The sequence below is a fragment of the Siphateles boraxobius genome, unplaced genomic scaffold, assembly GCF_051911475.1.
Source record: "Siphateles boraxobius isolate OS27281-9 unplaced genomic scaffold, OSU_SipBor_1 1, whole genome shotgun sequence".
NCBI lineage: Eukaryota > Metazoa > Chordata > Actinopteri > Cypriniformes > Leuciscidae > Siphateles > Siphateles boraxobius.
This window is the reverse complement of record NW_027508699.1, coordinates 12,134,238-12,161,443: the sequence shown is the minus strand read 5'-3', so window position 1 is coordinate 12,161,443 and position 27,206 is coordinate 12,134,238. Positions and strand designations below refer to the sequence as shown.

Below are 27,206 nucleotides of genomic sequence, written 5' to 3'. Positions count from 1 at the left end.
TATTTGGGCATGGAAAGGTATTATTTAACAACTGGAAATATTTGTTAGTATTTGCTGTACTGAATTTCATTATTTTTTTGTTTTATTTTCAGAACTTCCCATTATATCAGGGGTAATTCCTCCACAGGAGACAGATCCTGCAGATTTCAAGAGGAGATTCCTCAAGAAAATCCGAAAACTTGGAGAGGTACTGGACTTTGTCAAAAAAAAAGTTTGGTCTGTAAATATTTGGATTTTTTTTAAATAGAATTCTAGAACATGGAATTTTTAGAACACATTTTAATTCTGTGTAATTTTAGTATTATTTATATAATATTTATTATTTTGCTTTAATTTTTATATTTTGTTTTTTTCTTAGTTGAAGTTTTTGTAATTTTGTTACGTGCTTTAGTCATGTGTTTTTTCAAACATTTCTGTTTAGCTTTCATTTATATTTATTTTAGTACTTCAACTTATTTTATTTCAGGTAAATGCTAATACAACATTTCTAATAATTTTTTTGTAATTTTCTTTAATATTTATATTTTATTTTATTTCAGCTTTATTTCAATTAACAGAAATAATTTTTTAACAGTTTGTTAACACTGTTGCTCCTAATAAGACTAGTATGATTACCAATAACCACAGTAGAACAAAATGAATTTAAATACATTTCGGTTACACCTTATTTTAAGGTGTCCTTGTTACAGTGTATTTATACATTTAAGTACTGAGTAATATTCATTATTAACTACGCGTACTTACTACAGGGTTATGGTTAGGATTAGGTTTGTTGTAGGGCTAGTTGCATGTAATAATGCATAATTTATAGTTATTACCTTAGTAACTCTGTAACGTGTAACAAGGATACTGTAAAAATAAAGTGTTTCCAAAATTTTAAATTAGTATAGTATAGAATTTATAGAATTGTTTTATAGGAATACTATATAAATTCCTTTAGAATTTTGAACTAGTGATTCTAATTGGAAATCTGGAACAAGTTAAACCAATTTCACACTCATCCCTCCTAAATCTCATAATCCCCTTGGAATAATGTGTCCTTGAATCATTATCTGTTTATATCGTTTTATTTTTAATTTTTATCTTGTCCAGGGTAACTTTGGGATGGTGGAACTGTGTCTGTATGATCCTAATGGAGATCAGACAGGTGAGCTGGTGGCCGTCAAATCTCTGAAAACACAGAATGAGAGCAGCAACCTGAGAAAAGAAATCAACACCATCAGAAACCTTTACCATGAAAACATCGTCAAATACAAAGGCATCTGCAATGAAGAAGGCAAGTCGTAAACACACCTTCACACACAAGGCTCTGTTTACACACAGTGTTTACATCTCCAATCTTGATGGCTTACACCTTAATGAAAAAGATTATATACCTCAGTTACAAAAGATAATATAGCCCAGTTATATATACACTCGCTGTATTACTTATCGCTTGTGGTTAATGTGTGTTACTCAGGAGGAACGAACATCATGCTCATTATGGAGTATTTGCCCTCTGGAAGTCTGAAAGAATACCTGCCTCGTAACAAATCCGACATCACACAGAAGACACTGCTGCTTTATGCTCTTCAGATATGTCAGGTAATATAGCCAACATGGTTACTTTTATAAGTAATGTGATACAATATTGTGTTACTCCCTAAAAAAAGTAACGTCTCGGTTACGTGTGGTAACCCTCGTTCCCTGAAGGAGGGAAACGGAGACTTACGTCGTGACTGACAAATAGGAATCTCGCTAGAGAGGCCAATCTACTTCAAAAACAAGGTCAATCCAAGTGGAGTTAGGGCACAGCTGCATTGCAACGGCCCGCTACACTAGAGGGATTCACGTGCACCCCCGGCTGCTGAGGGAGGAGGAGCCACTGGGACGGTTTCTGGCAGTAAAATGTGCCGTCCACGCCCCAGTGAGCTCCTCATGCACCTCTTGGAAGAAAGGCACTGGGGTGGGTTGCTGAAAACCAGCGACCAGATGAACCACCAATCATCCAGCCTCGTGGGCCCGGCGGAGGGTTCCACTCGAGCCCGATCTTGTTGGCGGCCTGGGAAAGCATGGCCATCATCTCCGGGTCCGACTCGGGCACCGCTGGCACAGTCGTCATCCGCAGAGAAGTCTGACCCACCATCCGATGCAGCGATCGACATCTGTTCATCATGGGGAGCGCCGAAGGAAACGACTGGTACACACCTCGAGGATGGTCCAGCACGTTCCGTCGGCAGCTCAGCTGGCTGCGGAGCGCGAGAGGGATGAGGGTTCCAAGGGGGTTGGTTCCCCGCAGGAAGTGCGCTCACCGTGATCCTCTGGTCACCTGCACTACTGCCCGAAGTAACCCTCTGTGGAGAGTTAGATCACGGCAAAGGCGCAGGGACTCCGCCCTGGTGCCCCTGGTGCTGAAGCACGCAGGGGAACGGTCACAGCGAACGTGGACAGGAATGTGCACCTGTGGCGTCTCTCTCGATGGCGATCATACCAGCCGTAAGAACGGGCTTTCAGCGCTCTCACGGCGCACCTTACCAGCTTTAATAACAGTTTATTTACTTTGCTCAATATCAAAACAAAAAAGATAGAGAGAGAGAGACCACACTGTATCACCTGCACCAGACTGGAGAGGGTCCCACTGAGCTCGCTTGTTCTCGTAACACTCTTCTTTCAGTAGAGTACACACTACACTGCACATACAATTGCTTGGCTCCGAAGCAAAAAGCTGAAGTGCAATCGCACCTGCTGCTCATATATCCGCGCTGCGTGGCTGAACAGCTGATGCAAATGATTGCACGCCAATGTGCATTGGCTCATTTAGTTTCACTCAAAGTAGATTGGCCTCTCTAGTGAGATTCCTATTCCTCGGTCAGGATGAACGCAGAGAGTGACCGACTGATAAGGAACTAATTACACTACTTGGTTACTTAGAAAATATCTCTTAACATAACAGGTCATATTACCTACTGTACAGCTCTTTTTATTGAATGTTGAAATTAATGTGCTTTGTTACATTTAAACTTTTTGTCTGATCCCGCGCACACATGAGTGTGCATTTGTAAGTGACTATGTTATGGAGAAGAAAGAGAATTCAGTTGTCGAGTGTTTAAGCAAATTAACTGAACTTTTATAAAAGTAACTAAAATATTTGTGTAAATTTATAAAGTAATGTTACTCATTACATCAAAAAAGCAATCTAATTACATAATGCATGTTTGTAATACATTACCCCCAGCACTGATAGCCAATACAACAAGCAGCTACTTTATCAATTACTCACCTGTTTTTTTACACTAAACAAGCTTTCAGATGCCACCTAGTTTGATATTTTGAATCCAATGCAATTACATTCAGATATATTTAATTGTGACTTACTGTAATCAAGTGTCCACATATTTTTTTATGCCACACATCAGCAGAGATCACTATGAATAACAGTGTGACAGTTCCCTAGTCAAATAAAGCAACATATACAGGATTCTTACTGGAATTTCTATAAATATTTGGAAATGTTTTTATAGAATAGAAAAATTCATTTTTTATAGAATTCACAGAATCTTATAGAATTCATAGAACACATTTTAATGTTTTTAGTATTTATATAATTATAGTATATATTTTGAATTAGCTTTTAATTTTATATTTTCAGTTTCCAATCTAATTTTAGTTTACAGGTATACAGTATATTGTGGGTTTGACTGTTTCCTGTGTGTTCATCAGGGAATGGAGTACCTGGGATCTCAGAACTACATCCACAGGGATCTAGCAGCGAGGAACATCTTAGTGGAGAATGATTCATTTGTGAAAATCGGGGATTTTGGTCTTACTAAGAGCATCAAAGATGATAAGGATTATTACAAAGTGACAGAAGAACAGGACAGTCCTGTGTACTGGTAAAGTAGCACCCATTTCTGCTTAGATTGGACATTATACAACTTTAAATATTTTAATCATCATGTAAATCTCTGTATCAACTTGTTTTTATAGAGGAGGAATAGATAAATGTTTTCTGAAGATGGTTTATACACTACCATTCAAAAGTTTAGTATCAGTAAGATGTTTAGTATTATTATGCTTATGCTCATTTTAAAATACATTAAAAACATTAAAAATTGCAATATTGGGAAATAATTTTATAGTAAAATAATGTTTAGTACTATTTTAATATATTTTTTAAAAGTAATTTGTTCCTTTGATCATTACTCCAGTCTTCAGTGTCACATGATCCTTCAGAAATCATTCTGGGATGCTGATTTGCTCCTAAAGAAACATGATTCAGATATTGTTTAATTCCACAGCCGCTACCTTACAATGATTGTGCTCTGTGTGTGCAGGTATGCTCCAGAGTGTCTGATTAATCGGAAGTTCTATAAGGCGTCTGATGTTTGGTCATTTGGGGTCACCCTCTATGAAATTATGACCTACTGTGACCGTGACAGAAGCCCTCCACAGGTGAGCCGCCCCTGGCCGTTACAAACCTTATATTGACTTCATTAAATACTAGTGGGTAACACAGTGACCCATTCGCTGATTCCTGTTAAATGTTGCCAAAGTCCCTTTCAAGGAAAGTGTGTTAACTCTGCGGCCATATTTGCAACCCCTCCGTGCAGCTATTTCGAGCATCCAAGACCAAGTCCTATCTACTTGAATGGGGGAAATCCTAAAATCTCAAATACTGCTTGCCAAGCTCGCATTTGAATCACATTTAAAAAAAAAGCAACAAAATCTGACATCAACTATCCCATAAATGTTATTTTAAAAATCTTTTTTTTTTTTTTAAATGCACCTTTCTCAGAACACTGTTTCAATAGCAGCCGGAGCATCTAACAGCAGCTGCAATGACTTAATTGGCTTTAATATTTAGAAGGCTGGACTTATTCCGCCATATTGCATGTTGCGCTTTCTCCCACGTGTGCACCGTCTTCTTTGATGTTGCTGAAAATGTGTCTTTGGTAGGTTTTCCTGCAGATGATTGGTCGGTCTCAAGGGCAGATGACTATGGCCAGATTGGTAGAAGCTCTTGAGAAAGGCTGGAGGATCCCATGCCCAGATTCATGCCCTGATATAGTAAGATACTTGACATCTGAGAAACAGACACACGGACTTAAGTCTGTGGAGGGGCTGATTTTTGGTGCCCTTGCGCACAAAATGAACCGATATTATATTATACTGTATTGTGGCCAGATTCTTCAATATATGTGTTTCTGTGGCTGCAGGTGTACACTCAGATGCGCAGGTGTTGGAGTCAAGCCCCAGAAGACAGAGTGGACTTCGAGAGCCTGATTAAAGAGTTTACGCTTCTCCTCTCTAGAGAAAAAATCTAACATCCTTCCATCACATCAAGTTCACCTACAGAACTCAGTTTCATGTGGTCATATTTTTCTATACCTATTTCTCTATATTAGATTTCATTTTTCAAACGTTTCTATACCTTCGTCATTATACTAAGAACTATTTTGCACGTTACTTTCTCTTGTTCAGTTAATCACCTACCTCCGAAACCCTCTATGTTTATACAGTGTATTCTTACAGGTACTTGGCTAACGACACAGCCTACACTTAGCGTTTAAGAATCAAGTGCTACAAAGCTTCATTTATAAAAAAAATAAATCACATCAAATATAATGTATAAAAATGTTTTTTTTTTTATGAAAGGTAAAATGCAGAAGTGCCTTATCACAGGAGACATATTTGTTGTATTTTACTGTAATATCTATGACAATCAGAATGATATATAGATAGAGAGATAGATCAGGGTTTCTGCGGGGCATTAAAAGTCATTAAATGGATATATAATATCTGTGGTTAGTCAGGGGTCGTGAATGGCATTGAAAATGTAAAAAATTACATTTAAAAAGGCATTACCACTTTACATTTAATTTGAAGATACCTGCAGAAACCCTGTAGATGTGTATATATCGAGAAGTGGATGAATATTGTCATAATTTTCCAAATAATTTAAATATTTAAATAAAATAAAATGTTCCTTGGTTTTAAATGTGTCCTAAAGACATTGTTTATTATTCTGTAAATCCAGTTCTGGTTTGAAAAAAGTTCTGATTTGTGTTTAAGATCACGTTATTTTATCTAAATGTGTGCTAGAGGTCATAGGTTATCCAATTCTTTCAAAGAGAGAGAATGAGTCCATTCCACCAGTTCGTCCATTTCTTGCTCCCAGTGTTCCCGGCCATCTGAACCCTGAGCAGGACCAGGAATCTGGGGGATCAGCGGTTCTAATGGGGTACACATTGCAGAAACTGAGGTGAGGTGGGATCTCCAAAAGGACACACACACAGACAGATGTACAGGACCAATCACCTGGAGCTCTGCACTGCATGTAGAGTCTTCTCATGCGTTCCACACAGCTGCGCTTCTGAACAGGGCTGCACATAATAACCGAAAACTTCAAGTACTGTTCTGGTGTTCAGCATTATAAGGGTGTTCCAATATTAAAAAGTAAAGCCCATTATGTCCACTCATTAAAATCAAGCATTGATAATGAGCTACTATGTTTGTATGGAGTGCAGTTCTTTACTACTCTATTCTACAATATTAGGAAAAACAGTCCGGATGATATCATGGTGAGTATGGAAGCCCATTTCCTCCACATAAGAATCATGCTTTGGTAAATCATAATTATGACATAAATTATAAGGTCACAATTATAAGATGATAGAAAATGTGAAATTATAAGATACTACGTTGTAATTTTGACATAAAAAGTCAACATGACAGGCAAGTCACCTTCATTTACATTGTGCTTTTAACAATATAGATTGTTTCAAAGCAGCTTTACAGTGATAATAGGAAATTTAAGTAACAGATTGTTTTGGCTTAACAGCAGCTCTAGAAAGGTTATTGTCCAGCTAAAGTTAGTTTTGATCGATTCACTTCCGTTGCAAAGATCATTAGTTATTAACTTAGGGGCCGCTTACACGACACCGTTCTAACAGAAAACCCTTAATGCGCTCCGTCCTGTTCATCTGCACAAAACAGTGCCTGGTGGCTCGAGAACGCAAACCATTAAACAGGTTCCAGGATACAAGTCTTGAAAGATGTATAATACAAATTTATAATTACAATGACACTTCAGGACTGCGTTGTCGTCCCAGTCATTTACGACTTAAAAAGTCCAAATGTTTGTCATTATTATGGCTTTTTATCTATTAATTTAGACTTTTTGTCAATTTTGACTTTCTATATCAGTCAAAACTATAAGATAAAATGTCATAATTACCTTACATTTTACTTTTTATCTCAAAATTGTTTTGTGGCACCACAAGGAGACCCTTACATATAGGAAAAGAGGGATACAGGACATTACAAGTGCTCCTTTATCTCAGAAATGCAAACTAGATTTCATCGAAACCAAACTAAATTTGAATAATATCTGAGCTTGCATGTAATGAGTGGATGTGTATTAGCCTACATCAACTCACATGTTGCGCTGCATTTGAATGAGACAATCTTTATCACTGCTTGCTGGCCCATTATTGACTGCACATCTCTCTGTATATCTGATGAATTCATCCAAAGCTGTAATACAAAATATCAACAAATTTTGGCAGACCATCTCCACACCAGACTCTATATTTGAAAACATCTTAAAGAGATCATATACATATTTTTTTCAAAGGAAACCGTTAATAGCAAATGAAGCACTACATTAGATTTGCTGATGAATTCCACACCATCACTATGGTGATAGAGCAACATATGAAAGTCTTATATTAAATCACTTACAATCGCTTCCTTTCAGAAGTTCTGGGTTAGTGGTGGCGATTTTCATCCATATGTCGAGATACTCCTCAAAGGCAATTCTACATACTCGCCTGGTAAAGAAGAGGAGATAGTTTACAAATCCTATATATATATATATATATATATATATATTTTTTTTTTTATATATATATATATATATGATATCTATTACAAAACTTTAAAGGAGTCATAAGATTTGTGGTCTTGCCTTTCGTTTGACTTCAGCCCCATACCTGCCACACCGTCTAATTTAAATGGTGAAAAAATATTGTTTGAAAGTATTATCATTTTAATATGATTTGGGTAAATGTTATTTATGATGTGCAAGGCAGAGTTCGTGAACTTGTGGGCTATTCTTACCCTCCAGCTCCTGGCTGTTAGTAATGATCTGTGTTGATGGAGAGCAGGACTGCATTTCATATGCTTCCATGGCTACTTATTTCTTTAGCAATAGGCAAGAGAACAATATAAAATGAGTGTGGATTATGCTGACTCATCAAAAGCACTTTGTGTGCATGTGGCCTGTAACCTGTTGGAATGTGAGGGAAAGTTTGGCTAATCATCGAATAGGCTCATCTGATTAAATTCTTTCTATCTTTTAACCTGTAATTATATCAGTAATATCAATAACACTAACACAGATTAATAAATACTGTGACAAATGTATTGCTTATTGTTAGTTGACTAATGGGACCTTATGTAGCCTAAAGTGTTAACATTTTAACTACACATTAGGTTGTTTAACCTTGAACCTAAAATATACATAATATAGTATGGCCTAATGCCTGTATCAGAAATATATAAATATATAACTCTCTCTCTCTGGGTAAACGAGACATTTATTCAAAATGTACTGAATACAGCAATTGCATTTGTTAACAAATGAGACAGATGGCCAGCTGTGCAATACTCTTTTACACAGACATAAGTTTTACCCAACTCTTGACTTTACATCAAACCCCGTAATGAATGAATCATGCATTCAATCACTCCTGGAATAGCACTTAATTATTTTATAGAAGACACCATTCCTTAAATTATATATTCGTTATCAGAAGTTACTTAGCCTACCTGTGTGACAGCTGCGTCTCATTTCACGATTATGTCAGCCAGAATATTACATTATTACTTGACATCAGTGCTTGTTTTTGAGTCCAACATATCGTTGTTGGGCAGCAAATTTCCTCAGTGGTTAGCTCATGCATATTAATTAGGTTATGGCCACGTTGCTCGGTAACCTTGCTGGAACGTCAAGTGACGTAATTAATATTCATAAACCAAGCAAAGGGGAAGCTCGAGAATGTCTGTACTCTCTCTGATACGGCGAGAACATGTTGCAATTATATTTTTGTATAGAAAAAAAGAATGAAAAAGTAAAAGGACATTGAAAGTAGGTTAATCATGTAATAACAGTAGGGCCTCTTCGCCCAGTTCTTTCATGTATCTGTGAAAGCTGCAGGGCAATGGTGACGAGCTCCGCCAGCGCCACCTGTGAAAAAAACCCCACTTATTACAATAAACATTTTATAGTTCAGTAAGTTAAATGTTATATGATAAGCAAGACCTAGTTATGCATTTTAAAATAAAAAGTTCCATAAGAAACAAGTCATCATTTACCTGTGGGTCCTGAAAGAGCTTGCTTATATCTTTCTCAAAACTGTCGATATACAGGCGAATTGTGGCTCCGAAACAATCGGTCCCACTAAGACGAAAGATTATGCGAGAACCTCCTTTAAAAATGATCCGCAAACCCTACAGGGAATTTTAAATGCTCTTAATATTTATGTTGTAATGTGAAACAATTCATTACAGACATTAATCACAGTAGGCTATCAGCGAGATCTTCCCCTTAAACAAGTACGGTAACCCGCCCAACACCCGGCCGGTTTCATTGGTCAACTCAATCCACACGGCCTGTGGAAAAGTTTAGAAAAAAACAATGCAAAAAGTAATTTATTTATTTATTCATTGAATGCTTTAGATGCAAAATAAATGTAAAATGTATTTAAATAAATAAAAATGTTGAGTTAAAAAAAGATGAAGGCTAAGGTATAGAGAAACTAAATATTTTCCAAATAATATTTTACACTTTTATAATAGGCCTACATATATTTCTATAGTATAAATTGGGACTTAATACATATAGCTGTCTGGAAAAGGTTTTCGTGTATAGACGACAACCTTGTCAAAACGTTCCCCGTTCACACGGATCCACGAAAACTTTCAAAATGCTATATTCTGCTTCCAAGCCAGTAGTTGGCAATGTCACTTTGTAAAGAAACATTACGCTCCTAGACTGAACATGTAATACGTTTTCACAAAATCTTTTTTTTTTTTTTTACACTGAGAGATAAGGATAGTTTTCAAAAACTTGCACTTTGAACCCTGTTTTAAAAAATGTGTTTTAAGGCCCCCTAAATACTCTTGTCATATAAATGAACAGCTAACACACATTAAGAAGTTTTCAGTTCCCTTTCTCGAGAATATTGAAGCAACTTTTTTAAAAATGCTGTGCAGCTGCAGTGCCTTAGCTCGTTCATTGGCTGTGCTGCGTCAACTGCACGAACCTATGGCGAGTCGGCTAGGATGCACAAACTTATCAGGACGCTTCGCGCCTGAATGGGAATGGCTTATAGCAATATAATTTTTTACCCCATTTCGCCATAGAATTCAGATTTAATCTCCCTAAGCAAATTTCACTTCGCTGACCTCCGGATGAGAAGCCTCGCCGCCGTCGAAAAGCCTTCAGTGGAACAAGCACCTGCTAAGCAGTTCTGAGGACGCCGGCTTCCTGTTTTTCAACTGGACGCCTCCTTCAGCCCGCTGTTCTGCTGTGCCATCCGGCGCGCTATATCCTTTACAAGAAAATAGTGTGTTCGCCGTTGTGACTCACTTTTCTAAAAGAGCAATTTCTAGGCGTTGTTTCAAATGCCTTGGGCGCAAGAAATAGTGTCGTGCACAGAGGATGCCAGAGCGGATGAACACGAGCGAGCACACGCCGGCCCAGCCCCGCGTGCCTCGCTCTCTCCCAGAGAAACACCCTCGACGGTCCTATTTACTCAGGCGGACCAGCGCCCCTCTCAGCAAACGGCCGGTCGTCTCTTTTAGTGGATCAGACGAGGAAGATGAGAAGGATGACACCGTTTCTCTCCCTGCATCCGAATGTGAGGAATGGGCGGGCTCCGTGACTGACCCCGCGCCCTCAACACAAGCCAGCGCGAACGACGTGAGAACCAGCTTTGACGCAGAGCTTCTCCGCGTGCTAACTTAGGCCGTTGAAGACCTCAGGCTCGAGTGGTCTTTGCCCGGGCTAGACGAATGGTTTCTGCAGGGGCGCCAACAGGCCCTTCAGTAGAAACACGCCCCCTTCTTTCCAGAAGTGCACAGATTCGCCGGAGGGATTGGTTTTTCTCAAGTGGATCTGAAAGATGCTTACTTTCACATTCAGATAGCACCCCATCACAGGCCATTCTTGAGATTTGCCTTCGAGGGGCAGGCTTATCACAGTCCTACCATTCGGGTTATCCCTAGCACCTCGTCCGTTTACGAAGTGCATGGACGCAGCTCTCACCCCACTGAGACAACGGGGAGTGCGAGTGTTGAACTACCACGACGATTGGCTGGTTATAGCCCAATCGGAGGCACAGTTAATAACTCACAGATCCTGGCTCCTCAGCCATTTAGAATGCCTAGGTCTCAGGATCAATTCTTCAAAAAGCGCACTGTCTCCCAGCCAGAGTATACCTTTTCTAGGAACAGTCATAAATTCTTTACAGATGAGACGTGGCATAGGGAACGACTATTGCGTAACTCGCCGTGCTACTGTGCTTTTGATCAGGGGATCGCTTCAGTCGATTTAACTTGAATTCTATGGTGAAATGGGGGCTTAAATTACTATAAGCCATGCCCATTCTGGTGGGCTCTGATGCGCGCTGACGCGAATCGTTCTAATTGGTTTGCACATCCTAGCCGACTCGTCATAGGTTCGTGCAGTTGCCGCAGCACAGCCAATGGGCAAGCTAAGGCATTCAGCTGTATGTCTGCTGTGCAGCTGCACTGCGTTTTAAAAAATTTGCTTCAATATTCTCGAGAAAAGGAGTTTTCCCATAGCGTAAGCTAACTTACGCAATACTCATTCCCTACTCTCAGGGAACCGAGGTTACAACAGTGACCGAGATGTTTTTGCGTAAACTCCCCCTAAAAGATAGAAAACCCCAGATGTAGACAATCAGCACTGTCACTGACTAATAAAATCGTTAGAATCGGCTGGGCGGAGTTAGCACTTAACTGGTTTGGGGCAATGAAATTAAGGTTCTTTTGTCAAAATGACATGTTGATATTTTAAGTTAACATTTTATAAGGTACCATTAATCTTTCTGCAATGAGTCTCAATAAATAGCTAAATAGCTTTTAATAACAATTAAATAGCTAAATGTCTGCCTTTTTGGTGTCTTTACTTGTATAATATATATTGGGAATACTATAAAACAGTACCTGATTTCTTGAAATGGTTCCATCCACAGGGTCACTGTACTCAAAATTGTCTGCCGCCTCCACTTGGTATTTCTTTTCCCCCACAGTAAACACTTGCCCAATGAATGCCTTGTCTGTAACCACCAGCTCAAGATCCAACATTATCTCCACAGCCGCATCTAAATCCACCGCCTCATAATCAAATCTGTCATGTGTACATATGTCATCAATATGAAATGTCTGACTAGACTGTATATGTAGAATAGGTCTTTTACTGATAGTACACCTGGTGTAGTAGTTCCTCCCGTAGGTTCTCCAGTGGTCTGTCATAATGTCTTCTACACTTTGCCTCCTTACCGCTAGGATGGACAGCCATGCTAACACTGCCCAAAGCCCATCCTTCTCCCGGATATAATCTGAACCTATCAAGAATATATAGCAAATCTAATAATATCTTTGATGCCACATTTTTTGTTATTGGTGTTTCTTCAACTTCAATTAATCAATTTTTTTCTAAAGTTACTTTACTTGTTTACAATGGAAGCAGTAGTTGTTTTTCAATGATGAGCATATGATGAAAAATAATATATGTTTGAAGAAAACAAAATAAATCACAGCAAAGCCATAGAAGAAACATTTGGGTTTACCAAATAACTTTTCAGTGAAAGGTTCTTAAAATAACTTTTCTTGTGAAGAACAATTAAATAACCCGAAGAACCTTTTTCAAGAACCTTTTCTACAATAGAAAGGTTCCATGGATGTCAAAATTTCTTCATGTGCAACACTATTAGTGTTACTGTTTGAGCATGAAAAAGGTCTGCAAAGTTACAAAGCACACATTCCAAATTCTTTATATCAGTAAACGACAACGTCTCCCTGAAACTCCTTGATAGTCTCGAGTTTTCTTCCAGAAATGAACACGTCACAATATCCGTTATTCAAATAATTCTCTCCGACATACACAAGAAAAGGGGGAGAGGCCCTGTTTGCATTAATAGTGTGTTGAAACTTATGGTTATGGTTAAGGGCGTGACATTTCTGAAACAGTCTCGAAGTGGTCGCCCAATCACAACTCACTGATCCAGCCAACCAATCAGAGCACACTGTCCTTTCAAAAGTAGGGGCTTCATAGAGACAGGAACTAGACAGGGGTGCGTTTCCTGAAAACATCATAAGCAAACTATGGTCACAAGTTCTTTTAGCATAGTTCAACGAGTCGTGTTTCCCGAAACCATAGTTCTAACGAACATTCGCAAACAGCATTGTAAAGTTGTTTAGTTGAAACGACAGCTCTCGACCTGTGGTTAAATGCATAGTTTCTTGTTTGCATGACATGTGGATTTAATAAATCCTTATCTTGAGCAAAATAAGCAAGCTGACATTCAGTACAATTTGTATCTTTTATTTAGAATATATACAAATGTCATTTACGTCTTTTAGTTTGTCAAGAGATTTAAAGCACCATTTTTGAAAGAGTGCTCATTTACGTCCATGCTCTAGTACATAAGATCGAGACTATGATTGAATCTGGAAATAAAGCAAGATAACTGAGAAAAATTAGAAATAGTCCTCACCTTAGCATTAATTCGATCTCAAATGGATTCATTAAAAGTAGCTATTACTCCACCACATGCTGCGTGACATCATTAACCAACGTGGTTGAACGATCAATTTGCGACAATATGGTTTCGGGAAACAGTCGTGACTATGGTAGTTAAGCAGTGAGTTGTGTCGTTGTACGAGAAATGCACCTCTGAGCGTTACTGACTGGGAAGAGAGGAGCCGCAACAATGTCAAATATGAGAAAAAAAATAATGTTTTTTGAACATTCAAGCATGAAAACCTATTCAAGTAGACCCAAAAAACTTTTGGAAAAGGGCATTATAGGTCCTCTTTAAGATATGTTATTGTCTGCATTGCCAAAAGTGGCCATCATTGAAGAAAACAAACATTTCTTATTATATATTTGTCTTTAAATGTCTTGGTGCTGTACATTCATTACCTGTGCCAAAACTTTCCTCCCCACACAGTGAGAGAAGTCCTGCGTCCATCAAGCTCCCAAAAAATTTCCAACCAGTTGGAGTCTCATATAGTTGGATCTTGGTGGCCCTGGACACCCTGCATAGAAGTTCAGAGTGAGTCGAAATGCAGATGATCCTGGTAAGTGAACATCTTTAATAATGTGAAACATTTAGGAGTCATATTCACATGTCTAGAGCTGCACTGGTGGGCATACTCCTAGCAAAGCCTCTTACTCCTGTGTGCTGGAAGTAAGGAATGCAGAAGATGTTTGCAGCAATGACAGCAACTGAGTCGGAGGGGTTTACAAAGAAGCCATGCTTCCCAAGGATCATATTACGGTCCTAGAAAGAGAGAGAGATAGAGATAGAGAGAGAGAGAGAGAGAGAGAGAGAGAGAGAGAGAGAGAGAGAGAGAGAGAGAGAGAGAGAGAGCGACTGGGTCAGGAGGGCGTCAAGAAAATGTTATACTCTCTGTCATTTGAGCACTTTTGCTTGGGTCAAAAGGTTGTCTCAACACCTACACCGTCACCATCAAAAGCAGCTCCAAAGTCATACTGTCCTCTCTTCATTGTCTCAACAAGGTCTGCGCCATAGGTCAAGTTGGGGTCTGGGTGGCAACCTCCAAAATTTTCCAGAGGTACACAGTTAATGGCTGAATTTGCAGGGGAGCCCAGCTCCTCACACAGGATCTTCTTCACATATGGCCCAATCACTGTAGAACCAATGGAGGTTCAATAACAAAAGTTCAGAATCAGCCGTTTTATTGAGACACAAGATTAAGTTGTACATTTAATGATTCTTACTGAGAGCCATCCTTTCTTTACCTGTTAAAACGTTTTCATTGATTCAATTTGAATAAACTCTTGCTGAAGGAATGCTTTGGGTTCAATACAATTTAAACTGCATCTACAGAAACCATGACATTCTGTTGATTACCAGACTTAAAACAAGCAAACATTGCATTTACAGTAATGCAATTTCAATGGAAGTCATCCAAAGATTCCTATAATTTCAAGGGACTCATCAATGTGGTATGGAGTTACTCCTTGAAAGAGGAAAGCTGTGCTTGCTTTTAATATTATGTCAGATGGCTTGTCTTAATCATTCAGATCACAGCATGTATATGGAAACTCAATCTCGCAGAGAAGCGGGCAGCAGTGCAAGTCTAAACTCATCCCAATCCAACTGGCATACATGGAAGCATCTTCGACCCATTAAGTAGATGCAGTTGCTACTCTAATGCTCTTATCAAAATGTGGAAAATTAACTTGATGAAGTGTTGGCTATGGTAACTCAGTGGCTAGATCAATCTGTTTCTACATCAGTAAAAAGAAATATGGTTCCTTACCTCCATGCATGGCATCTAAACGGATTTGTATGTGATTGTCTCTCGACAGTAACTTCTTCAGAATGGCAAAATCAAAGATGTTCCTCAGAGAGTTGGCATAGGATTCAACTGGGTCCACAATTTCTACTGCATGACAGAATATCGACAAGACATTCTGTTAATTTTTTTAATCAACAGCTCAGCAGTTGTGTTGCAAATGTTTTCACCTGTAAAAGGTTTGAATTTGTTCTCCAGGTCAAAGGATTGCTTGCCAATAATCCCAAAATCAACTCTGATTTCAGGACAGATAGCATATTCCTCTATGATTCTGCTCATTTGGAAGACTTTATTTGTGACAGCCTCTGGTGCTGGACCTGCATTGAAGATTTACAATGATAACACAAAAAAACAACAACTTTATAATCACACGTGAGCTATTTTACCTCCATTGGCAGTATTAAATTTGATGCCGAAGTCTCCGTCAGGTCCTCCAGGGTTGTGACTGGCAGTAAGAATAATCCCACCAATGGCTTTAATCTTTCTGATCACGCACGACACAGCCGGCGTAGACATGATGCCATTCTGACCAATCACAACACGACCCACCTAAGAAATTCATCAGCCCCATTGAATTAAACACCATTTGTTACTGGTCATCATTTTAGGACATCATGTACAAATTTCAACTGGACCAACTTCATTATGAGAAATTATAGTGTTAATGTGTCTACTTAAAAAAGTTAATAGAGCAAAAACTAGATCAGCATGCTCTTTCCACCTGTGTCAGATCCAAATTAGCAAAATTTGAAATCTATTAAAGATTGTCACCATTTGCTTATAATGTGTCCTATATATCCAGCTAATGTTTCGTCAATGCTCCCATTAAGAAAACTTTATTTTTGAATGTTCTCTAAACATTTTTTGTTTATGCGAACGTTAAGGGAACATTCAAATTTATAATTTGCAAACATTATGGGAATGTTACTTTTGAATGTTCTCGGATCATTCTGAAACAAGTTGTAATATTTATAAAATGTGCATCCAACTAAAACGTTTCAGAAAAAAAACTTTTCAGAAAAAAACATTCCATTAACTATTTATGTATAAATAATGTTTCAACTCACGGTTTCAGAACATCATTAAAAATCATAACTTCTATTATTATTTCTCTAAGATTTTTTGTTCATAACTTTGCGAAAACCTAACCAGAATGTTAGCCAAAGTTCTGAGAATGTTCTCTGTGAGCTGCATTCACCTTTGTAACAAGAATAAATATGGAAAGTGTGGAAAGTAGAAAATATGGAAACACTGAAAAGTGGTACGCAATAAACCAGCTGTCTATGTGATATTTATTTCCTCACACTGCTTATGTTGAAAATGTACTCTATTATAGGTAATGTACTCTATTTGGAGACCAATTATTATTTGCCATCCAACTATAAGAGTATAAAGTAGGCCTATAATATATTACAGAAGATACAGTGCAGGTGTCATGATGCATCTGGGAAGAGAGCCATGTGTCTATAACGATAACTTGGATGAGATTTAGAAACATATAGTGGTTCCTCATTAGAAAACAACTGTAAGAATTGCAACTGACCCCATTAGCAGCAGCCATCTGCACTATGACCTGAATTGCAGTCGAATTGAAGTAGCGTCCATCTCCACCCACCACCATAGTGGAGCCCTGCCTGTCCCGCAGGTCGATGGAGGAAAAGATGCACTGAATGAAGTTGTGCAAATAGTTCTTTTTAGACTGGAAAATATGGACCTTCTTCCTCAGGCCACTGGTTCCAGGCCTCTGGTCGAGGTATGGAGAAGTAGGCAACGTCAGCACTTGCAAGGGACTACCGTTCATTGCTCCAAACCGTTGAGGAAGACTAAAGGAGAAGCTGTTATCTCCTCGCAGAGGAGAGAGACAGAGTGACGGGAGGAGAAGGAGGAAAAGCCTTGAGCCCTTATGGCATTCCCAAGAGTAAGATTGAGGCTGTTAACAGGCTAAATTTAAACTTGGTAACTGAAGATGGCTTCTCACACATGTGCTTGGGCATCACTGTCAGATTCTCTTGCCTCCAAAGGCCTATTGAGGCAGATGCATAAGACGGCCAACAAGGGCTCATTCATGTGCACTATTTGCCCAGGCATTTACTCAGAGGCTAAAAAGAGCTGATTCTGAGGGAATGAGCCCAGGATGATCTTGCTGTAAACACTACATGGGTTGTTTTGACATATTCTAAATCTCACAGGATCATTCAAGATCCGAGCAGTTAATGAAAAACGTGCCATATAGTTTTATAACAGGATAGTCAGGGTTTGGGGACAGTCAGGGGGGTTTGGGTATTGACAGCAGCATGTCTAAGATCCTTTTGGATGAAATTACTGTGTTGATGTGTTGATTGTAACAGGTGGTTTAGCTGGCTCCAGAATAAACTGAATAAAAAAAGACCCAGGGTAAGTCCTTACTGCAACAAGACCAGGGCAATTGGGGTAGAAAGAAATGAAAATCCTTTAAGATCCAGGCAAGTTGCGAGGTGAGGCCACCATGGATCGGATTTGTTTGTCCAGCACAATCGGATTGAGATCTAGGGAATTTGGAGGCCAAGGCAACACTTTGAACTCTGTGTCATATGTCTCAAACTATTCCTGAACAATTTTTGAAATGTGGGATGGTGCATTATCCAGCTGAAAGAGGCCAGTGCCATCAGGGAATAATGCCATTAAGGGTGTGTGTGGTCTGCAGAAATCTAGGTACTGAAGGTGGTACATGTCAAAGTAACATCCACATGAATGCCAGGACGTAGGGTTTCCCAGCAGAACATTGCCCAGAGCGCAACACTGATTCCCTTTGCCTGCCTTCTTCCCATAGTACATCCTGATGCCATCTCTTCCCCAGGTAAACAATGCACACGCACCTGGCCATGCACACAATTTATCTCAAATAAAACCTGATTCTTCAGACCAGGCAAAACTTCATCCATTGCTCTAAAATAAAGGAAGTAAAGTTCTAACGTTCACTTGCTGCTTGTTGGTGCTTTCGCCGGTGGACAGAAGTCATCATGGGCATCCTGACCAGCTTGCGGCTATGCATTGACATATGCAGCAAACTGTGATGCATTATGTGTTCTGACACCTTTCTATCATGGGCTGCATACATTTTTTCAGCAATTTGAGCTACAGTAGCTTTTTTGTGTTATCGGACCAGACGGGCTTGCCTTCGCTACCCGCGTGCATCAGTGAGCCATGGGCTCCCATGACCCTGATGTCGGTTCACAGGTTGTCCTTCCTTGCACGAATTTTGGTTGGTACTAACCACTGCATCCCAGGAGGTCACTGTGATTTTGCCAAGTAAAGCCGCATTTCCACCAAACTTTCGGGGGTGGGACTTGGGCACTGAACATGCTGATTTGTTGAGTTCACGCAGCATTTTGATTGGTTGACTCACCCAGCATTTTATTTCAACCACCATTCTTAAAAGTCTGTTGAGGTGCATGCAGTAAGAGTTGTTTGCTATTCGAATCAACAATGGAGTTTAAAAATACGACCGATGGGCCTACAACGAGGTTCAGGCTTTTTTAAGCTTATATGCAGAGGACAAAATCCAGCGGGAACTGGAAAGCCGTGCTCTGTCCTACGTCATCGGACTAATTTTCACGGTACTTAGAATACGATGGAAACGCAGAAGGCAACAGGTCTGGGGGTAAAAACGTTCCTGGGACAATTTGTTCTGGGTAATTTCAGTGGAAACGTGGCAAATTTTGTAGATCCTGGAATAACATTCTTATCTGAAAATGTAGTCCTAAGCATATCCCTAACCTAACTCTACTCATATCTTATCTCTAAAATCAGAGGGGATTGATAGATCCATAACACTGCTGTAGAAGCACCTAACTGGTTGTAAGCCTAATCTTGACATAAACTATAAACTTGGCCCTCAAATCTGATTGGTTGATTTGAATGTTGTTCCAGGATCAACAAAGATGCTGGTGCTGGTGCAGGTACCTGTTGTACTTGCACGTTCACCTATACAGTCAAAACCCCACAAGACTTATCTTTTCCCCCCTGCTTCCAACATATGAATTTCAAGAACTGACTGTTCACTTGCTGCCTAATAAATCCCACCCCTTGACAGATTTTAACCATATAATCAGTTACTATCTCCATCTGTCAGTGGTTTTAATGTTGTTGTGGCTGATCAGTGTATGTATTATTTTAACAAACTTTAAATAAAAAATGACTGCAATTATTGACAATGCTCAGAAGAGGGCAATGCTGCACCAGCTACAAATGTCCTTGCAACCACCCCCACCCCCTCTCTCTCTCTCTCTCTCTCTCTCTCTCTCTCTCTCTCTCTCTCTCTCTCTCTCTCTCTCTCTCACTTCACTCCCCCCTCTCTCACCTCCCCCACTCTCCTTATTATTGTGTGGTTTCCGAAGATTTACTTGCGGTCATTTATTTAAAAAAGAATTACATAGGATGTTAAAAAAAGAGCAAATGAAAACATTTTTGAAATATATTTGAATTTAATGTTAATAAAATCGTAAATTTAAGCGGATATTTATTGGAAGTAGTTCAAAAATAGCAAATGACAGTCAATATGACATTTAAACACATGGATGAAACTGGCTCTCAGAAGGTTAAATGTGAGGTTTCCTGGTTGTACTCATTGCAGTGTAATTAAGATGACTGGTGGAGAAACTGAATCATATATCCAGCGGCCTAATCATAGTGTAAATGTCCCATTTTTACTGCATCATACTTGATATGTTTATACTCGACAAAATTTGTCATGTCCATTAAAAGGTTATTTTGTAAAAAACAGTATTGAGTTGTACATGAATGTGTATTGGAGCTCTGATAATCCCACACTGTGTTTCTGCACATACTGTTGATATTAAGGGGTTTGTGGCTTTGTGAGATGACTAATGGAGATTTTTGAGGCCTTGAAGATGGTGGTTCCCCTGCCAGGTTTCCAGTGGGTTCCCTTTTTACGAGGTCTGCTCTGAATACACTTGCCATTCAGGTTAATGTCGCCGCAAATGCTAAACCACCACCCACCTAAAGGAAACAGCAGCAGTCGTGTACAGAATGACACATTTAATTTGCACACAAAAGCATATGATGCACACAATAAAAAACACACAGGGTTTTTCTCAAAATAGGGTCTTTAGGGACTGGTACAGGCAAAGCAGTACTTGATATATTAATTTTGCACAGCATCACTCAATGAAAAAGGCCCCAGATAACAGGGAACATTCTCAGAACGTTCTCTCAAAGTTATAAACAAAAGTTCTTCCAGTAACGCTAATGGAACAATCGTTCAAAGTTATCCGGTCTTTAATAATATTCTTAACATTAAAAAAGAAAACATTATTTACTGTACTGTGCATCGTTCATGGAACTTTTTTTCTTGAAACGTTTTAGCTGGTTGTTCATCTAACACTTCTCAAATTGTTAGCTACTACTTGTACGTTCCAATAGTTTGCAAAATTATAAAACAGAATGTTCCCTTAACATTAGTGCAACCATGAAAAAACATTTTTAAAACATTTAAAAAACTGGACATTTTGAACTTTCAAAGAACATAACTAAATGGGAATGTTAGCAAGATGTTCTTGGATCATGTTAATGTTAATTGCAAATGACGGCATGTACTTTACCTGTGTAGTCTTGGGCACAGTTTGGATCCTGGTTTCCATCGTTGTGGTCTTTAGTGGAGAACCTGAAGCCAGTGTGTTCGTCCACACCAGAGCTGGACTCAGCCGACTGCAGCTTCAGATGGATGGTGTAGTTGGAGGCAGCGTCCTCCAGGATATACTGATAAACTATGAAATGCTTCTCCTTCCTCCAGTCCTCTATCTGGACGTGCAGGAGAGAATGTCCCTGATGGGCAACAGCATAGATCTTCTTCAGCCCCAGCCAGAACTCACCTATCAAACACAGATATCTGAGACATCTAGCTTTCTGTGTAGTGTTATAAATTCCAATATTACTTTGGAATATTATGGCATTCCAATATCATAATATATACAGTATGGTGTGATCTACTATATGCATTAATTCACATATTTACACATTAACATCACTCGTTTTAATAATTCCGCAGTTTCGATACAGTATATAAAATTATTTAAAAAAAAATATTATTATTAATAAATGTATATCAGCCAAGTTGCATGCAACCATATTAATTAGTTCAATTTTGCTCTTGTAATGAAAATGATGCTTTCATGGTATGTGTAGTTTTGTTTCCCTGAAATGTATTATGTCTTATTCTGAGAAAATGCTGAATATGCATTTGCCACTCACTTTCTTTGTTATGATCTTTCCTACATCATTTTGACATTCTGACATTTTGTCCGTAATTTTAATCATGTTTGAAACAGGAATAAGCTTCTGGAACACTGAAATTTAGTATAGGATTTACTTTGAAACCATTTGAGTGAAATTTTGAAGTAGAAAGACTGAAATAGTATTTTTTGTAAAACATGCTCCAATAATCTTTATTTTAATTTCAACTTCAAAGACTTGTTTTTCTCTCTTTTTTTTTTTCTTTTTTTTTTACAGTGTATACAGTTAGTTACATTGGTTGGTCAAGCTCAATATTTCAACTTTGTAAGGGTAAAAAATAATCAGATTTCTTTTTTTAAATAAGATTTTCGTTTTCAGTTTTATAGTTGTAGTTTTTTAATGATCCACTAGTTTTCCACTGACCTTCAATCCCTTATTTTAAATTTTATGACTGGAACAAAATATTTTATAAAATACATTTTAGAATATTTAAATTTATTTTTGTATTTTTGTAATTTGTCCACTACCAGAAATGTTTAAATCTATTCAAATGAAATTTAGGTTATGAATTTCAAACAAACACTATAAAAAAATTGCTGCATTATATTTTTAAGTCAACTTGGTTATGTAAGTCATTTAAACTTAAAGTACATTAAACTGACTTTAAAAATTTGTTGATTATTGTATAACTTATAAAAAAGTTGATAATTGCTTACCTTATTTTGATGATTTAAAGCAATGTTAAAATATATGTCATCACTTGTGACACAAGGCTCTAACCACATGCATAACACTGTATTTCTTCAGTAAGTATTTTGAAAGATATTATGCCTGAGAAAAGATTAGGACAAGGAAGGCAACATCATAAAAGAGGAATGCTGGTCAAATTGCATACTATGAAATTATGTTGTAAAAAGTGATACTAAAAGTTGAAAGATGTCAGACTTTCTCAACACCAAACGCACAGCACTCCATTGTGCTCCGAACTATAATCACAGACTGAACACATTTACTCAAGTTTATGAGCACAACATCCTTGATTTAACTCACTGCTGAAGTCTCCAAATCCATCTTCATACTTGTCCCAGGACTGATCAAAGTCCACAGAGCCGTCATGTCTGCGCTGGATGACAGTGAACACTCCCTCTGTAGATTCACAGACCAGTATGCCATATAGTCATCTCAAAGTTTAATGAGTCTTTTTTTGTGGTTGTTGTTGTTGTTGTTGAAGGGAAACCACTCTGAATGTTTTAAGAATTCAGAGAAGTGAGAAAGAAATATGCTTTATTCTTACCCTCGGTGAATTCACAATTCACAAGAAAGGTTTTTGACTCGTGTGGTTTAATAGCATACAGGCCGCTGAATTTCTGTCCTCGGTTGAAGACCTCGCCACAGTCTTTTGGAAGGTCTACAACACAACGTGACATGCTGGTATGTAACTGAACAGATGCAGTAACATTTTTCAAAGCCATTCATTCCTGCCTCCCCTACCGCCTGAGAAGCTCCCATCGGATGTGAAGTACGGAAGGTATCCTGAGAGGCTGTTGGTTTGGCGGTTCCTTTGCAAGTTTTCAGCAGTTTCCTGGATGCTGAGCTAGATAGCAATTTTGAAAACACAGTTTTACTTAAAAAACTTTATAGTCTATTCACACCAAGGACAGTAGCTACAATAACTATGAAGTTTTAATAATAATTCTAATTCTACGAGAATAGCAGTCAACAGTGCAGAGGAAGAATATTGTTGGAATCACGTTCAGAACGATTTTTCCATCTGATGAACAATAAAAACATTAACAGCCAATCAGAATCCATTTTGCTTTCAAGAGCTAGAGCATTTAAAGTCACCATGAAATCAAAATTGACAATTCTTATTTTTTATGGGAAATTGCAGTATTTTTTTGCACTAATTGCATAGCAATAGCAATCCACAACCATCCAATCAATTCCTGATAGAAAAAATCAAGCCCCACCAAACATTTATCATCTTTGTCAAGAAGCTGTTTAACTCAAATATACATAATTTTAGCGAAAGAAAGACTATCACAAACTTCCAAGTCATGCCAAATTTAAAATTACAGAACTGCAGCGCATGCTTAAAGAAACAATGTTGTGTATTGGTGTGGATGCTAATATAGTTATGGCTCTTGGAGTGAATTGGCCTCAAGGGGATTTCCAAATCCAATATCTGGCTCAGGTCCTGTTTTTATTATAGGTCTATGGGCAGTGTTGGGAAAGTTCACTTTCTACATGAACTAGTTCAAAGTTCAGTTCACGGATTTTAAAATGAAATAGTTCAGTTCATAGTTCATAGGCTACTTCACAATTTTGAACTAAGTTCACGGTTCCAAAAAATGAACTAGTTCATAGTTCTTTTTTTCCATAATGTTGCTGCGAGCTATTTTTTTTTTTAAAATAATTGCCACAACCCATATACAACCACAGACAGCGGTTATTTTATCGGCGGGCAATGTTTGCACAGAAATGTAAGATTTTTCCCATCCTCACCGACCTTGTCTTAAAACTGATCATACGATACGACGCCTCCTCGCTGCTTTGTCGACTACATGCTGCTTTTTGTTTTGATGACGCATGCGGCGGCCGCGGTGCGACACTGGTGGCTTGTGTTGCCAGATTGGGTGTTTTTTTCGCTACATATTAAGGCCTGTTTACGTGTGTTTTATCCGGGTTTTCGCCTGGAAGACTCTATAGAAATCTGGCACCCTATTGAACGAAGTTAAACTGAGAGACCGTGCGTTCACAGACACCAGAATGAACCGAATGAACGCGTTCACAATAACGTTCATCAGGCAGTAATACAGTAGGTTCAGCTCACGTTCGCCCAAAATATGAACGAGTTCAATGAACGCGTTCAGGCACAACCCTGTCTATGGGGTATTTATGCTCATTTTATTGTCTGCTGGATGAAAATTCCTATCACTTAACAAAATAATAGCATACTTCACTTCAAAAAGCCGCATGATTTAAAATATCATTAATTTTTAAATTGCAAACTGTGCAGGATGAGTTATACGCTGACAGAACACATCCACAGTTATAGTTATCTTAAATGGTCTCTTAATACTGTACTTTATTTTCCAGGCCCTTGATTTTGGTCCCTTGGTTGTTGAGCTGCTCACTTTGTTCATTCACAGCCTTCAGCAGATCAGTGACGCTCTTTTCCTGGGTCTGGATTATCTCCTAATAGACAAAAGCAACATCTTAGCATCTTTTCACCCTCCTGGTCACGGTGTATGGACACTTCACAATTCACATCTGCTAGAGCCCCAGATGTTTTCCCTGCTGTATTTTTATACATCATTTATATCAAACATAAATGTGAACCAGTCAGGGTTATGCGCCATTCATAACTGATATTATGAATTTATATTTAATTCCTGAATTTAAACTGAGGTAACCAAAACAGGATATTTCAAATCACATTTGGAATTAATTAATGCATGAATGATAAAATGTATACATGGAGAGCAATGTACTCTAAAAAAATGTACCATGTTAATAGGAAGGTTGTATCATTGTATTATGTTGTGCTAGAAAATTGTAATTTTGTGTTGTGTTTTTAATTTAATGTATTTTTTTCTGGCTGAAAATTACCAGTACCTTTTCCATTTTTCTACATTAATATTATAATATGCATAATTTATAGACATTTCACTATGTAAATAATTTTTGGACCATGGGAGGAAAACACATTTCCCATGATGCAGTATTTATGTCACATTGTCAGTCTGTTTTGATTTCTGTCTTTGTGTTCTGTCAATTAGTTCAGTTCTGTGTTTCTCCGCCCCTGTCTGTTTGTTTCTATGGTGTTTGTTTGATTGATTGTTAGTTTAGTTCAGGTCTGTCTTGTTATTTTGCTCTTCAATTCTGTCTATTTAAACCCTGTGTTCTGTTCTTTGTCAGTTCTAAACGTTGCATGTTTTGGTTGTTCTGTTCTTGTTCTGAGATTATTTTGTGAAGTTTGAGTTTGGTTGTTAATAAAACTGCTGCATGTAGATCCTGCTTCCTCCATCTCTGCAACCAGTTGTAACAATTTAGCTGGTTCCCAAACTTTTAGGATCAAGTGAACCACTGTGACCTAAATTGTTAGCACCCTCTGTGGCATGCTAAACTAAAACTATTAAAGATTTTTTTTTATGTTGAATATTTGTTTGTTTTTTCTCTTGACTTTTTTTTTATTCTTATTCTTTTTATACATTAAATTGCCTTTCCCTTCGGGAAACTCTGTTAATTAGACTGTTTACCTTAGTTTAGAGAAATATTTAAGGGATACTTGATTTTATAGTGTCTTTGTTACACGTTACTGTAGCATGTAGTTAATTAATATTACTCTGTACTTAAATGTATAATTACGCTGTAAGAAGGACACCTTAAAATAAAGTGTTATCAATATTGATATTCAGTTGTGAAACATTTTTTTTATTACAAATCACGGTGAAAATAGACATATTTTGTTGAATACAATGTTGTGAATTTAAATGTTTTGCCCAAAACTTGGAGTAATGAAATTTTGTGTTATTTTTGAATTTTGTTGAATCGCAATTGAGTGATATCCTTTTTCCTGTCTTTTCAAATTCCACTTCAACACATGGAAAACACGTGACCGATTCAATTCAAACTCAAAATCATGTATTAAAAACAAAGAGCGGCGTCTTACATTGTGAACCCTGGAACCTGAATAAATGCCAGAAAACTCTTTACATGCACCAAATGAAAAACAAGCAAGATGATCAAGACGTTAGGTGTGACCTATCTATAAATCATCTAGCATTTTTACATTTGAGCCAATTCATAATCATACCTTGAGTGTGGAGATTTCTGCAACCTGCTCAGTTGAGAGCAAACTCTGGGACAGACCACTTAACTTCTCCTCCAAGCCTCCCACCTGACTCCTCAGATGGTTCCTCTCTTTTATGATATCTTCCACTTTGGAGTTGATCTCCAGCGACATACTCTTTATTTCCTCATTATTTGCTTTTAAGAACACAGTGGTCTTCTTCAGTTCTTCCTCCTCCTCCTTGATTTCACTGGCCAGCGCAGAAAGTTGGTAGAAGGATTTGTCAAAGATGTTGAGCTTTTGGAATATATCATTGATCTGATTCTTGGTATTCTGCACAAAGTCCTTCAGGCTATGTCCCAGCTGTAGGAGGCCGTTCGCCAAAAGCCGAACTTCGTCCAGAGCTGCAAAGCGTAACCGAGTTTCTGTCAGATGTTCAGGCAAGGTGAGCTCTGTAGGAAAGGAATGAGACTGAGACGACACCAGAAGGAGCGACAGTAAAAGCAGTATCATGGTTGTTTCTTTTAAGCTAAGACTGCTCTGGTCCTCACTAGAGTGAGAC

At 38.2% G+C, this 27,206-nt stretch overlaps 3 protein-coding genes across 8 annotated transcripts in view; 1 reads left to right on the top strand and 2 right to left on the bottom strand.

Annotated features, from left to right (window-relative positions):
• LOC143716535 (tyrosine-protein kinase JAK1-like) overlaps window positions 1–5,977 on the top strand; it is a 17,433-nt gene extending 11,456 nt beyond the window's left edge. For both annotated transcript variants that reach the window (XM_077209102.1, XM_077209094.1), the window contains exons 18-24: window positions 93–187; window positions 1,093–1,276; window positions 1,460–1,584; window positions 3,700–3,872; window positions 4,314–4,431; window positions 4,936–5,046; window positions 5,196–5,977. In XM_077209102.1, the coding sequence (XP_077065217.1) occupies window positions 93–187; window positions 1,093–1,276; window positions 1,460–1,584; window positions 3,700–3,872; window positions 4,314–4,431; window positions 4,936–5,046; window positions 5,196–5,303 (914 nt within the window). In that variant the 3' untranslated portion in view covers window positions 5,304–5,977. The remainder of the gene's footprint in view (window positions 1–92; window positions 188–1,092; window positions 1,277–1,459; window positions 1,585–3,699; window positions 3,873–4,313; window positions 4,432–4,935; window positions 5,047–5,195) is intronic.
• On the bottom strand, window positions 5,960–8,861 carry LOC143717142 (uncharacterized). 3 transcript variants are annotated; one of them, XM_077209153.1, is made up of 7 exons: window positions 8,812–8,861; window positions 8,101–8,182; window positions 7,949–7,985; window positions 7,723–7,811; window positions 7,419–7,515; window positions 6,298–6,362; window positions 5,960–6,212 (listed from the first exon to the last, which is right to left on the bottom strand). In XM_077209153.1, the coding sequence occupies exons 2-7, from the start codon at window positions 8,168–8,170 to the stop codon at window positions 6,085–6,087; spliced, it is 486 nt and encodes a 161-aa protein (XP_077065268.1). In that variant the 5' UTR covers window positions 8,171–8,182; window positions 8,812–8,861; the 3' UTR covers window positions 5,960–6,084. The 3 variants fall into 3 exon arrangements, with proteins under 3 accessions (XP_077065268.1, XP_077065278.1, XP_077065287.1); XM_077209163.1 differs by lacking the exon at window positions 8,812–8,861 and having other exon boundaries at window positions 8,101–8,297; XM_077209172.1 differs by lacking the exon at window positions 6,298–6,362 and having other exon boundaries at window positions 5,968–6,212.
• LOC143716791 (phosphoglucomutase-1-like) lies at window positions 8,562–27,206 on the bottom strand. Of its 3 annotated transcripts, none has more exons than XM_077209139.1 (11): window positions 17,162–17,496; window positions 16,005–16,167; window positions 15,789–15,935; window positions 15,583–15,708; window positions 14,756–14,946; window positions 14,422–14,576; window positions 14,216–14,331; window positions 12,500–12,635; window positions 12,235–12,418; window positions 9,358–9,492; window positions 8,562–9,229 (listed from the first exon to the last, which is right to left on the bottom strand). In XM_077209139.1, the coding sequence occupies exons 1-11, from the start codon at window positions 17,417–17,419 to the stop codon at window positions 9,140–9,142; spliced, it is 1,701 nt and encodes a 566-aa protein (XP_077065254.1). In that variant the 5' UTR covers window positions 17,420–17,496; the 3' UTR covers window positions 8,562–9,139. The 3 variants fall into 3 exon arrangements, with proteins under 3 accessions (XP_077065254.1, XP_077065232.1, XP_077065243.1); XM_077209117.1 differs by lacking the exon at window positions 17,162–17,496 and adding an exon at window positions 21,219–21,403 and having other exon boundaries at window positions 8,812–9,229; XM_077209128.1 differs by lacking the exons at window positions 8,562–9,229; window positions 9,358–9,492; window positions 12,235–12,418; ... (6 more) ...; window positions 16,005–16,167; window positions 17,162–17,496 and adding exons at window positions 20,314–20,616; window positions 21,219–21,488; window positions 22,900–22,995; ... (2 more) ...; window positions 24,937–25,047; window positions 26,669–27,206.